Raw genomic sequence first — 15,110 nt, 5'->3', positions numbered from 1 at the left:
TATTCAGGCCCTTATTTATGAGATACTGCCAGGCATGGAATTAAAAGAGTTCACAGAGATAACTTGGTCCGGTCTGTACCAATTTTCAGGAATTGTAAAAACTAAGTAAAATGTTAATCAAGTTATAACTTAGTACCACACAAAATTGTTTGTGTTTTCTTCTGTAAATAAATGTGCCTTATCAGGTACTTCCCTTGAAATTGGAGTAATTCTTTTTTTAATGAAAAATATGAAGATTCACTTATTTATTTTTTCAGGAACCATGTGGCTTTAGATTTCACAGTGTTAGGGCTGTCTGTCTCTACCTGGACATGTTTTCTACATTGTAATTAAGCATTGTGGTCCAGTTGATAGACATCCTCTCTGCTCAAGAGAGTCTCAGTAAGTGGTTTTGATTAATTGACATAAACATGGTATGATGGAGAAAAGTACCCAGTTCTTGGGACAAAAGCATAAATGAGTTAGAGTCATTGCTTGTGGCACTGGCCTCTGTACTAAGTGAATAGGGATTTGAGGGCCACTAATAATCTAAAGCATTATGACGTGAGAACTGTTTTCAATATCTTATAAGGTCATATCAATTAACTCAAATAGCTATCATCTCATTAAATAAGAAAATTAAATGCTAGTTTCATTGCTGTTTGATATCTATATTGGTTGCTAGATTTTATATTTTTGATTAGTTAAAATAAAAATAAATGTTAACTAATTAATATAATTTATTTGACAGTCACAGTCTTTCAAATTTTGTGGTCCATGGGGGAAAATTAATAAAACAAATCTTTGACATATATTGCAGATCACAGTCCTGAGGCCTAAGGACACCATAGAGACATTATCCATGTTCAGTAAGAAGGAATAGGATGAATCTGTGTCTACTTAGATTAACCCTCTTTGTCCCAAATATCATTTCTAATATTGTAGGAGATTCTGTGTTGGGAGTTATATGTGGATTAGTAAAAACAAATTGGGAGTTCTGAAAAAGCTGAGAGGAATGTAGAATTTCCTGACTGTGGTAGACATTATTTCCAGCTAAGTAAACTCAGAGAGAATGTATGTTAGAAGTGAAGTTCATTTGTAAAGTAGAGCAAATCCCAAGAGTTTTCCATGTTAATCCTTCAAAAACATAACTGGCACACTTTAAGGTTCAAGGTGATTACTAAGTGTAGAACCTTTCTGTTGCCTGTCCTTGTTTATTAGTTGAGGCCATTTGCGCTAAGTAGGTGCCTGGACTTAGCATACAAAGCCAATGGCTTGGGTTTATTGTGAGATACTAGGAATGACAGAGTGAATAGATTCTCAAGGTCTTCAGTGGTTCATCAACAACAAATGGACCTCTTCCAAATCAAATTAAAGCCCTACACAGATTAGTCCTATGTACTGTCATTTATAGAATATCTTTACCCAGATATTTTATGGGCTAATAAATATGCATTTGAATACTCCTTTGAACCCCTAAAGTAACTTTTAGGTATTGAGAGCACTAAAACAATTCTTGGTTTGGGATTTTCTTCTTGCCAGACATCATCTGGCAAGCTATAAAATGAATCTGTGCATTGAACTAAAAGTATTTATTTATTTATTTATTTATTTGATTATTTGCAGTATGCGGGCCTCTCACTGTTGTGGCCTCTCCCGTTGTGGAGCACAGGCTCCGGATGCGCAGGCTCAGCGGCCATGGCTCATGGGCCTAGCTGTTCCGCGGCATGTGGGATCTTCCCGGACCGGGGCACAAACCCATGTCCCCTGCATCGGCAGGCGGACTCTCAACCACTGCGCCACCAGGGAAGCCCCTAAAAGTATTTCTTGATTAAAAAAGAATAAAATATGACAGCAGAATTTCTTTATGCAGTAATATTTACCTATTTTCTGTTAGCAATAAACTCCACAACTTGAATTATAAAAGCACACCATATAAGGGAGTTTTTAAGTGCTGTATTAAATAAATGACTTTTCCCTTGCTTAATCTTAATCAGTCCTATGCCATCTTGACACAAATATGTGGCTAAAAGAGATCATTGTTTTGCAAGTAAAGGGGATTGTTCTCTGCTACTTGTTGAAATACCTAATATTTACTCTGTTGAAAGTTTAGAAATTGTTACTATGACTGCTTTTAGAATTAATTTATTCAGCAAATATTTACTGAGAAACTTTTCTTAGTTTTCTAGGCAATGGGAGATACAGTATTTAGAGTGAATATCATAGACGTACTTATTCTTATGGAACAGAAGTCTAGCAAAAGAGACATCCAATAACACAAAATGATAATGAAACATGAAAAGTCCAATCATTGGTGAGATTTCAAGATTTGAGAGCACCTAGCAGGGATGCAGAGGACACATGGGGAGGGCAGTGAAAATTCAGGTGAGACATTACATTTAAACTGAGACCTGCAAAATGAATAGGAGTCTGTCACACGTGGCAGGTGAAAGTATGTTTATTGATAAAGCAAGGATAAACAGGGGAAAGAGTGTTTCAGGAGAAGGAGCAAACAGCTTCTCAATGTGGCCCCATGGTTAGAGTGTGGAGCACATGTGACTGGGAGATAGTGTATGAGGGGAGAAATGGCAGGACTTAAGATGGGAGATGTAGGGAGTGCCACAATGAAGGGCCTCCTAAGCCATGGGCTGTATCCTAGGACATAAGGGATTCATAGGAAATTTTAAATAGAGGAAAATAATTTCAGACTTGTACTTAAAAAAAATCCCTTTGGCAAAAAGGTGGACAGTGGGTAGAGAAGAGCAAGTCATGGAATCTATTGGAGTCATGATTATTAGGAGACCAGTTACAGGTGAAAAAGTATGGGCCTTGCATGATGAGAAATAAGGAGCTGAGGATTGCTGCACGTGTGTTTAGCCTTAGGAGTTTACGTTACTGCCTTCTGATAAATCCTCTTGGAAATCCTGGATCTCTTGGAAATCTCTTGGATTCTCTTGGAAATCCTGAGATGACTGCAGTGGGGCCTCCGATGTGGTGATTCCCCACTTTGTTTTGAGGCTGTGATTACTGAATGCAACATATTGTATTTTAGCTATCTTTTTTTTATCATTTGGATTGCATCTGTAAAATAAGTAGTCTTTAAAATATTTTTGTAAGTCATCCAAACTTTATTTTGTGTTTACATTTATGCTCTGAATGTTTCTTTACTAGAAATTGACTCTTTTTTTTTTGAAATTCTTTACTCTCTTCCCAGTTTATTTCCTATTCCAGAAAAGTTTTTCGTACCTTGAGAGAACACTTTCTATGGTTATTGAGTCCCCCTCACCTAACACCATCATATCACAGCATGTCAACAACTAAAATACTATTCGTAAATGGATTTACAATCCCTCTTAGTCAATTCATGAACACTTATTTATTTCACATTGTTACAAACTAGTCCCATGATGACTTCAACTGAGTGGCAATGGAAAAGTTTGTAAACTCAGACCAGGTGGAACCACACATTTTAGGAGTCAAAAATTAAAGTTCATTCCCCATGTCACATGTTTGGCCCCTTGTAGAGTAGTGAATATGTATTTGAGTAGGTACCTCCTTTTTATTTCTTGAGTGGATCAGAGCAGCAGATGGCAGCTCTGCGTAGAGAAATTGTATTCATTTCCTTATCATTACTGTTTCACATTTGGTCCCAGGGCAATGGCCTTTTCCCCAGTCTCTAACTTTCTCTACTGCCAGAAATGGCTTTCCTCTTCCGTGGCCACACAGTGATTGACCGTCACCGATAATCTGTCTGAAATAAAGCTTATTTCCATTAGTGTAGCCAATAGCAGTGCTGTATTTGCCAGACCTCTTATTTCAAGCCACCGCGGTAACAGGGTGCTCTGAAAATCAGGCAACTGTTAATCAGATAACCTTGAATAACCAGGCCTGCTTAAAGCATCAAGGAACAGGTTTTTTTTTAACTGTTCTTTTTTTTTTTAATTAATTAATTTTTATTTTTGGCTGTGTTGGGTCTTCGTTTCTGCGCGAGGGCTTTCCCCAGTTGCGGAGAGCGAGAGCCACTCTTCCTTGCGGTGTGTGGGCCTCTCACTGTCGTGGCTTCTCTTGTTGCGGAGCACAGGCTCCAGACATGCAGGCTTAGTAGTTGTGGCTCACGGGCCCAGCTGCTCCGCGGCATGTGGGATCTTCCCAGACCAGGGCTTGAACCCGTGTCCCCTGCATTGGCAGGCAGACTCTCAACCACTGTGCCACCAGGGAAGCCCAAGGAATGCTTATTTTACACTTAGAAAGCAGGTACTAGTTTCCCTAGAATTAGGAATTCATGACTATTTCCAAAATGTAAGAATGCAGTTGTCATTGAAACTACTTAAAAATGCAACCTGGACAAATGGAATTGTTCTACTCACTTAGCTTTTTCATGCAGTCACGAAGTCTGGTTTCCAAGCTAAGCACCCTTTGATGTAGTTCCTCATAGTCATAGGCTCCAATTTCCTCCTGAATTCCAGTGAGGACGGCAGACAGATTCCGGATCTCCTCCTTGAACTGGGTGATTAACTTGGCATCTGTTTTGTACTGTTCCAGCACAGGAATCAAGGGCAGGAGCTCGTCCATCTTCTCTTTCAACTCCTGTGAAAAGCAGCCAATTGTATTCATAAGAGTCATTTAAACAGATCAAACAGCAACGTTCTTTTTCACATGATACTTAAGGGAGATTAAGACAGATTCACAATTGCTTATTGATTTTTTTTTTTTTTTTTTTTTTTTTTGCTGTACGCGGGCCTCTCACTGTTGTGGCCTCTGCCGTTGCGGAGCACAGGCTCTGGACGCGCAGGCTCAGTGGCCATGGCTCACGGGCCCAGCTGCTCCGCGGCATGTGGGATCTTCCCGGACCAGGGCACAAACCCGTGTCCCCCGTATCGGCTGGCGGACTCTTAACCACTGCGCCACCAGGGAAGCCCTGCTTATTGATTTCTGATTGAAATTGTTTATTTCATGAGAATGTAAGTGGCTACATGATCATTAATAGTAATCGACTTATCTCAGCTTTTCAATACAAGAACACCTCTTTAAATGGTTACTTGCTTATGAAACAAATTGATCCTTATCATAATTACAAAACTTCCTATGGTAGCAGTTCGGGGTTTATTTTCTATCTTGCTTTCTGGTGGCATTTTATAAAGTGAACAATGCATTATTTAGTTAGGAAATAGAAGCAGGGTCCATCTTCTAGTTACGAATTATTAGAAATAGGTCAAATATCCTGTTTAGTTAAGTCTATTTACCCATTAACTAATTATTAATAATATAGGGGTACTTACAGGAAATTTTGGATCCTGGAACAGCTTTTGCCTAACAGAATTTTTCCAACTTTGGGCTTCCACCACTCTGTCCTACTCCTCCCTCTTTTTAATATCCTTCTTAGCACAGCATCATTAGGAAGGTAAGTTCAGCAAGTATAGTAAATCATGCAAAGCTTTTCAAAGCTCAAAGAAATGTATGTTGCTGTTTACTATTTTGAATTATTACCCATTGTCTGACTTCATTTGCCTAAGCAAAGATAATTTAGAGCTCTTTATGTAAGGCAGACTTGCTTACCAATGTAGTGAAATTAACTCTTTCAGGGGCTAAGGTGCTCATAATTGATGTAATAAAAGAGCACAGAGTTGTTTGAAACTGAAACGTTGATTTTTGTCTAGAGAACAAGAAGTATACTTTGCCAGCGCTGTTTCCCTCACTCCTATCTTGGGACTGAGCCAAACCTGCAGTTTCACTTTCAGTTTCTGAACATGTCACCTTTTTTCCTTTCTTTTAACTTGGTGGTGGTGGTCAGTGAAAATATTTCATGAGTTTGATTCAGTTGTGAGTTTATTGCAATTTATCTCATTCGTTGAAGAGCTGTCACTGCTATGATCATAACAGAAACCATGCTGTATACTAATTTAAGGAGCTGAAAATTGCATTTTACAATTACATTTAGAGCATGTTATCACTATCAATGCATTAAAATAGCAGGAGCTCCCATTGCCACCCTGATTTATGGGCTTGTGTATCTTGGGGGGAATTTCCACTTGTTCTGTAAGATTGGAATGCTTAGAATTTGTCTGTACGTCCATGTTGAGTGGGAGGGGACAGAGAGTCTTAATAATGAGAAAGATTGATAAATATCACAGTCAAAAGTTAGAATTGCATAGCTTTGCTCATTTTAGTGGCTTATTTTGAAATAAACTTCTTATTAGTTTGAGCATTTTGTGCTATCCCTAAAGGAAGACACAGTTGCTTCATTAGGATTTTAATGAGAAGAGTTCTGATGGTACCATTTGCTGCATATTATAGCAACTGTTACAATGAAGTGTTTTACATTCTACTATGGGAATATTGAAAAGAGAGTAATTCAGTGTCACAATTTTGGTGGCATTTTATTTCCCCTGAGCTAAAAATTATATATGTGTGTGTGTGTGTGTGTGTGTGTATATATATATATATATATATATATATATATATATATATATATGAATGTTGGGGTCTTTTCAAAAATTTATAATTCAATTATTGTCAGTCAGTTCTAACTCTGGACACTTGTCAGAGAGCAATAGAAAGTCCAACTAATGTACGTATCGAATACTTAAAAGATTAAAATAACACAGATCTGTGCTTACTTATCCTTTCTAGAATTTCATTTTCTACTATGTTGCTCTTATAGCAAAGTGTATACCTAGACTATCTTACCCAACCAAGATTTCTTTATATAAGAATGATAGTCTCAAGTATGATAACGAGAACAAGCTTTTTTATCATAAAGAATATGGAAGACACAACCTACTTAAATTTTTTGATAAGCTGAAAAGGGTGTGCCAGAGGAGGATTTTCTTCCAATTTAAAAGTATTCTTCAATGTTAAACTTACTTTTGGAATGTTCCATTTCTTCTTCTCATATATGGCACTTCAGCAGCTGGAGCAAAATCTGACTCATGATAGGACTTGGTGAATAAATATATTCAACAAGCATATATTGAGCATTTAATTATTATTATTAAATTTAATTCAGAGAGCTATAGTCTACCTGGAGAGGCAGTATAGCATTGGTATTAGGAGGCTTAACTCGGGAGCTGGACTTTGTAGTTCTGATACATATTAGATATACGATCCTGGACCAATTGTGTAATTTCTTTGTACATCAGTTTCTTCATGTGAATGATGGGAATAAACACAGTGTCTACCTTATAGGATTGTTGTGAGGATTAGATTAACTAATATATAGTATATTTAAAGTGCTTGGAACTATGTGTTGAATATGTGTAATTCTTCAAGAAAATGATGTTATTATCATTATTGCTATTTGGAGTTTGACTTATACAAGTTCTGTATCCACGTGGATTACATGAACTAGGAAAATCAAAATCATCATGTTCTATGGTGCTGCCTAAAAAATAAGTTTTCTTTTTGGTGGCTTGGCTTCTGCTAGGCAAACTTATAGAATAGGCAACTTTCTCATTTTTTTTCCTCTCAGCCTTGTATCTTTTTGTTTCTTTGTCTCCTCTCTTCTCCCCTAAGTTCCCATAGATGCACACCCGTCATCATTTGTCACCAACTCTGCCAGCCCTGGTACTTGCAAGCTGTCCCTTGGCGTCACAGAGTTCTATATTGTCCATCTGAACTTGAATGATTTTCACTCTGAGCCAGAAACCCCGAGCTTCTCTCCTCCTGTCCCCCTTCCTTTCTGGGAATGCTCCCTATGTGCCGTAAGTACCGGCTGATCATTCCTACTTTGTTGATAGCCTCAGCATCACATCAGGCTCACGGTATTGCTCTATCGTCTACACCCTAACCCTGAATATTGAAAATTGACATTGAACATCTTTTGGTTTTCTTGATCTCCTCTGTAATTTAGTATTTTCTGGGGAGGAAAGTGGGCACTAGTCCAAAACCATTTTCTTGAATATTGCCAAGCCCTGTAGCTCTTTCCCTGAACTTCTCTAAACAAAATTAAGAAAAATTAATAATTCTTCCCTTTGTGCCATTTTGATGTTTATGCCTCTTTTTACTGTCAAATTTTACCTGCCTGTTTGTTAGTTGTCTTTCAAAGAAGAGAGATTATGTAGTATATACCCAGCAGAGGGCCCAACACTGCCTTGTACACAGTATGTGCTCAATAAATGTCGGTTAAAATTAATTTATTTGCTTTTCAGCCTTATACCCTTCTGTGTTTACCATTCCCCCATAATTTCTCTATTCTTCTAGTTTACTCATTCTCTTATTTCCAATAATCTTTAAATTTATTTTTATCTTCTAGGCCTTGCTGTAATTTGTTATCATTTCTTAACCTTCTGGCTTTGCTTACTTCTCTCTTCAGTTTAATCTCATGATTCATCACTTTAGCCCCCTCTCTTGTCAATATCCTGAACTTTCTTACCCTCTTGTCCTTCTGTTGTACCTTTCTGGGAAAACTGTAAAACTGGTTCAGTGCGAGATTGTTTTTGATACCTTTCTACTCAGGCTCCTGAGCACCACTGAAGAAAATTACAAAACCATGTTAATTTCTGCCATATTAAACTGTGTCATGCAGAGACCCTGTTTCATGTCCCTGACTAGCTCCATGCCAATCATAATTTTTTATGAAAAGCACTTTTTATGTTTGACCAAGAACTTGGATTCAGGCCCACTCCCTCACCATTAGCAGTGTATCTCACTTTCTAACTGACAGGGAAAGCAGAGGTTATTATGCTCGTAAAATCACAGTATGTTTTATAAACAATGTGCTATGCCTTTGTAAGGCAGACTATTTCTTTTTAATAGAGGTTCAAATGGCATTATCACAGATTTTATTTTAATCTATGACAGTGACATACATAGTTAATAAAAATCTACATAGCATGCTTAAAAGCATTGTTTCTCCATTTTCAGTGTTTCTAGATAATTACCAATAAACAGCTTAAAGTCTAAAAAAATACTTTTTTGTGGGACTTCCCTGGTGGCGCAGTGGTTAAGAATCCGCCTGCCAATGCAGGGGACACAGGTTCGAGCCGTGGTCTCGGAAAATCCCACATGCCGCGGAGCAACTAAGCTGGTGCACCACAACTACTGAGCCCATGTGCCACAACTACTGAAGCCTGTGCTCCTAGAGCCTGTGCTCCACAAGAGAAGACCGTGCACTGCATCGAAGAGTAGCCCCCGCTCACCGCAACTAGAGAGAGCCTGCGCTCAGTAACGAAGACCCAACGCAGCCAAAAAAATAAATAAATAAATAAACAAAATAAAATAAATACTTTTTTGTATCAAATTGTGAAACAGCCCTTGTTTATGTGCTGTTAACAATGGTATTATTGCCTCTTTTAATAATTCATATTCTCTGTATTTCTCCTCATATTAGCAAGGCATAAAATCATCAGAAAATCTTTGTTAAAGTTAATTATTAATTTTCCTAGATTTACCATTGTCATACATATTGAAATGCCTTTAAATCTATCCAGAATCTCCACCTAGCTCTAGGAGGGTAAGGCTCTTTTTATAGCAAGTCTTCTATGCATTCCTACCAGCTAATGGTCAGTTTCAGTGGAGAGATTATTGATGTCCCCAGTGAATTTTGAACCTTGCATATATGGGCCGATGTACAGGTATTTCTAGCTGAGTGCCATGGTGGCTGTCCATCATACTCAGTGTCTCATTTGGACTGACAAGATTGCTGAAGTCAAACCTACTTGAAAATGCTTGGTCATTAGTGTCTTCCGGTCATCTTCAATCTGCCGAAACTTGGCCTTCAGCCCTTTCATTTGGGTTTCCATTTTTAGAACATATTGGAAATCTCTCTGAGTTCTCAAGTTTAAGACTTCAATAGACTGAGACATGTTTTGAACCTGTTAAACAAGAACATTGGCATTATTGTCTGTTTACAGGTATATACAATCACTACTGAAGTAGGAAAAATGACATTAACATTAAAAACCGGAAGTGCCAAATCCATAATTGCATTTCCACAGGACATACTTTCAGAAGGCTAATTCTTCATGATAAACATTCAAATAATTTAGCAAAAGAAAAAAAAAGAAAAAAAATAATAATTTAGCAAAAGAAAACTGTACCTGGACATTCTAGCATTAGAAATGACTAAATATTAATAAGAATTTGATATATCAGAAAAATAAATTTAAAAAATAGAATATTCATTCCAGGGCTTAGTAAGCTTATCATGGCTCAATCTATTAAATGTTAAGATAAGTTGTTTCTTTAAGTACTGACTGACTTCCTCAAGGTCTGGGATGCTTAGCAATTGTGGATGGTGGTGAAGTGTCCAGCAGATCTAGCATGCATTCATTCCAGTACAGTTACTTCAAGCTGCATCTGAAGTACTCCCAGGGGTGAGGCTGAACTGAGCAAGATGAGTGGTGGTAGCATTGGGACACCTCCTAACTCAGAGACCATACTGTTTAAGAGACTTGGAAAATGGCCACTGCATCAAGTGTTTGGTAGATAGGCAATAAACATATGTTAAGGTGATGGCACCCTCCCAAGTTCATTGAGCCCCAGGCTATTTAGAAGTGGGAAATAGGTGACCTATAAAGCATGTAGAAATGAGGAAAGAAAGACTGATTCTTATGGCAGCAGAATCTGGAAAACAAAGTGAAAGCCTCTAATAGGAGGAGAGCTATTAAATGAGTTGAGGAATAGAATATGACTAAACTAATTTAAAGGATACAGTAGAGCTCTATACTTTGGTACTCACAGTATTGTCTACAGAGCAACAACTTGGCATCACCTGTGAACCTGTCAGAAATGCAGAATCTTGGGGCCCACCGCAGAGGTACTGAGGCAGACTCTTCATTTTATCAAGATTCCCTAAGTGATTCTTATGTTTATACATTTTGAGAAACATTGCTTAACATGAAGGAATATACATGAGAAAAGTGAGAAAAGCAAATGTAAAGATCTTTATATAATTTGAATCCTTTTATTCTAAATAAAATTCACCTCTCTCCCTCCCTCTCTCTTTCTCTCACTATGTCTCACACATACACACACACACACACATACACACTTGAGCACACATATGTAAAAGAAAGGAGTATATAAGCAAAAAACATGGAGAAAGATATGGAAGGATTAGAAGAATACATATTAGGTGGTTAAAATTAGTTTTCTGGTGGGGGGTGGTGAGGTGTGGGTGAGAGGAGAAGTAACAAATATTGTAGAAAGAGGTCCCTGGTAAATATTGTATATAAATTTTATATGCATAAATGAATACATGAAAGCATGGGCTCAAAAAATGGGATTTCAGATGAGTTTTACTTCATTTCATATATTTTTATGTGTTATTCCATGTATTTTAAAATAAACAAGTATTATTTATATAACACATAAAAAAGTTATTTTCATTGTAAAACTTGTGAGTTACAAATAAGGAAGGGATTTGTTCAGAGACAATTTCTGTCATCAGGTAAGTCACAAAGCTTAGTGGACCAGCTAGCTTTAAAGAGCCCATTGTCAATATATTCCTCAGCATTGGAACATTCAGAAAAGGCAGTGAATTCTGCTGCTTTGGCTTGCCTCAGTTCCTCCACTTTTTTTTTTTTTTTTTTGTCAGAGAAGTTCACATTTTTCTGTTTCTTTTTCTGCTGTCTTGATCCATAGTCCTGTCCTTTATAAACCCTGTCTTTTCGGGACATACTACAGTCTAGCTTATATTAAATCTAATTGTGTAATGTGTGTGAATGGGAAGCAGAAAAGTGGCTGCCCTTCTGTAAACTCATTGAGGTTAGAATCTGTGTCTTATTCATACCTTTTATTCCCAAGACCTTACACAGAACTAAGCGCAGAATAATTGCTCAATAAATATTTATTGGGTAAAATTAGGCTTCCTACAGTAGTAATATGTAACAAGTATTTTAATATTTTAGCAAAAGTATCTTTCTCCTGTCACTGGTTTGGCTATAGTATTACATGACCCTCAAATATCTCTTAATTTACTATCATTCCTACATTCAGAAAGCTTCATTTAAAAAAAACTTTGATGCAGCACAGAATTACTGAGGCAACATTGAAAGCATGGTAACTGCATCTTGGATGAATGCAATGCTTTCAAAATAATTTTCAACTCCATTATGGTGAAGCATGAATAAAGAAAAGCCATTTGTGTTAAAGAAACTATCTACACATTTAAATATGACATTTGTCTATGAAAACACGCATCTCTGGCATGTCCAATATTTTCCTAGGAATTCTGTGTACTTAGGCAGAATCCATACAATTAGAAAATGATAGGCAAGTGAGATATCCTGGATAAAGTTAAAACGGCCTCTCTTATTTTGCCTCTAACTTACCCTGTCAATTTAATTTTCAACTTTATTTGTGTTACGTGAAAATGCATTGAGAGAATTTTTGCTGAGACTTGATTGTGACCTTCAAGCAGAATCATGTATAATTATAAGAGCTACATTTGGGGTGATGGCTAGAGATGGAGCTGTCTAACTGGGGAGGATGGTTCTGGGCAGCCTTTTGCTTTTCCTGCTGGCTGTACCTAGGACTGTTCAGTTTCCCACTGGTTATGGAGACCCACTGAGAATCAGTTTCCTTGGTGATACTTGAGATTGGATCCCCATGATGACACTTGTGGGAAGGAGACTCATTCCTCTTTTAGTCTGCTTATCTCTGATGTCCTGCTATTCAGCTGTCTACACATGCCCCTGGGTAGACTGTCTACATAGTGTGGCAAGCTCATTGTTACTCTTCACTGATAATTTTTTTAACTCTTTATTTACCTTGGTTCTTTGTATAAATAAAACGTCTGAGGCCTTTCTGAACTTAAACAGAAATTAACTTAGATTTTCACTCTCATTTATAATTAGTGTGGAGGCCACTTGAAAAAAAGAAGCCCTACAGTTCAGTATGCTTGGATAGCATTGGGATTAACAAAAATAAACAGGGATTTCTTTACTGTAGGTCTTCACAGAACCTTTAGTATTAAACCATGTGACGGAAATCTTCAAGAGTTAAGTATCATGTACCGTGTTTCTTAAAATTATTTTATTGGAGGATGTCATGAGCATCCTATTCCAAAAATCACAGTTTAGGAAATATTGACCTAGACAATGCGGGCCTGTACAGAGATGCTACATAGCTAACAAACAAGCATTTTTTTTAAGTGAAATATTTTAGTTTGTATACACTAAGACCTGATGTATTGTGAAACCAATTGTAATTTTTCTAATATTCAGTAGTATAAATACTTATTCAAAATATTTGACAGAGCATCACTTAAATAAGTGTGGGTACCACCAGTGGCATTTTGAATGACACTGGCATGTGTTGAGAAAATGCAAAGTTGATCTGGTATGGCTCCACAGTCTACTGGTTGAGTGACATTGATAAGCTTTTTAGCCTCAAAAAACACGTTTCCTTTTATGTAAACTTAGAAGGGCAACAACCTCTGCTATAAGGTTTGAATGGAGCAGATACAAATACAATAGATGGGAACTGTTGTTATTAATATTATTATCAATAAGAATATTCCCTTATTGTAGAATAAATCAATCCTTTGGTTAATAATGAAATGGGCTGCTTAACGGTCACGCTCCTGTTTGCCATCTGGTACCATGGATATTTGTAAAACTATAGAGAAGCCAGCAAGGGACTGGCTCAGTCTGCATAAGGAATGCTGCTTTCAGATGTTTTTTTCTTTGGGTCAGTGCAGCAAACCAGTGTTACTTACTTCATTCAGGCCACTCTAAATAGTACACACAATTTATTATTCCTCTGTTTCCATAACACTACCAAATGGCGAATTTGATTAATCTAACCTGTGGTGACCTTGATTTTGTTAATAAATTTTGTTTTTTGTCATTTAGGTATTGATGCATTTTTTTAAAACATCTTTATTGGAGTATAACTGCTTTACATTGTTGTGTTAGTTGCTGCTGTATAACAAACTGAATCAGCTATACGTGTACATATATCCCCATATCCCTCCCTCTTGCGTCTCTCTCCCACCCTCCCTATCCCACCCCTCTAGGTGGTCACAGTGCACCGAGCTGATCTCCCTGTGCTATACAGCTGCATTTTTAAAGGTGTGATTTTCTAGAATTTCGTTAAAACGGTAAACAAATTGCCTATTGGATGGTATGGTCATATAAACTTCAATGATTGCTTCAATCAATCCCCTTAGTTGTACTTTTCATACCTTATTCATCCTTTACTAATTCCTGGTTTTATCATAGCTCTGGAATACATTTCCCTCTGGACATGAAGAGAATAATATCCACTTTCTGACATTCATAGTTTATTTGAATTTTTCAGCTGATTTTTGAAGAAATGTCCAAGTCTATGTGTGGGTGTGTGTATGCAATGCTGTACTGAAAATAGTAACAGAAATAAGATTATCGAGTCTAAGAAAATGTTTCTCATCATAGTTGATGTAGAAAGAAGATATTTTTGCGTAGAAAAGAAGATGGAGTAGAAAGGTAGTAATCTGAGAGGAAATACAAGTTAATAGAAAAGCAAAATTGGATTTAAAAGATTAAATCTTTTTACCAACATAATTAATTTCCCTAGTAACCAAACAATATTAAACTATATGTTTGAACTTTTTCATAGATATAAAGAAAATCTATGAAGAGAAGAATAATCGTAGTTCATATGTCATGAACAGTTTTTAACAGTTGAGAGGCACGTTAGCTGGGGTCATTAACTTGAATGACAGTTACATTTGCTCTTGTTTAGGGGACAGATATTGAAGGAGCAGGGAAGACTGGATCTTTTTAAAAAAGAGACTTAAGAAGAGAGAGCAAATAGGTGATGATGACTCCAAGGGTAAGGGCAGAAAAAGCAGACTAATCTCTGTATGAAAATATGAAAAAAAAGTCTTCTTAAAATCTTAGGGCATCGTTATACTTCCAAGTAGTGTACACTGAGGAAAGTTATTTTAATTATATGACAGTGGAAGAGAGTTACTGTAGCTAGACTTAAAATTGCATAAACTAGGGATGTCTGTATTAACAAAATCAGTGCTTTCATTTTTCTAGCTTCTCTTAATTTTCTGTTAAAGCTTCCTATTCAGTGCTATAATTGTGTAGATGATCATGGAAAGGATATTGCACAGAGTGAATTGTTGAGCATGATATCCTCTAAAAACACATACTACCTAATTTATCTTATTATCCCTGAAGTTATTTAAAATTCAAATA

General features: G+C 36.9%; 1 protein-coding gene across 5 annotated transcripts in view; it reads right to left on the bottom strand.

The window, feature by feature from the left end:
- The window catches only part of OLFM3 (olfactomedin 3), a 196,745-nt gene that overhangs the window by 28,510 nt on the left and 153,125 nt on the right, over positions 1-15,110 (bottom strand). For all 5 annotated transcript variants that reach the window (XM_029229257.1, XM_029229254.1, XM_029229253.1 and 2 more), the window contains 2 exons: positions 9,636-9,791; positions 4,347-4,566 (listed from right to left, as the gene is read on the bottom strand). In XM_029229257.1, coding sequence (XP_029085090.1) covers positions 4,347-4,566; positions 9,636-9,791 — 376 coding nt within the window. The remainder of the gene's footprint in view (positions 1-4,346; positions 4,567-9,635; positions 9,792-15,110) is intronic.

Source organism: Monodon monoceros, unplaced genomic scaffold (genome assembly GCF_005190385.1).
Source record: "Monodon monoceros isolate NGI ecotype Baffin Bay Population unplaced genomic scaffold, NGI_Narwhal_1 Super_Scaffold_18, whole genome shotgun sequence".
Taxonomy (NCBI): Eukaryota; Metazoa; Chordata; class Mammalia; order Artiodactyla; family Monodontidae; genus Monodon; species Monodon monoceros.
This window is presented reverse-complemented; position numbering and strand designations above follow the sequence as displayed.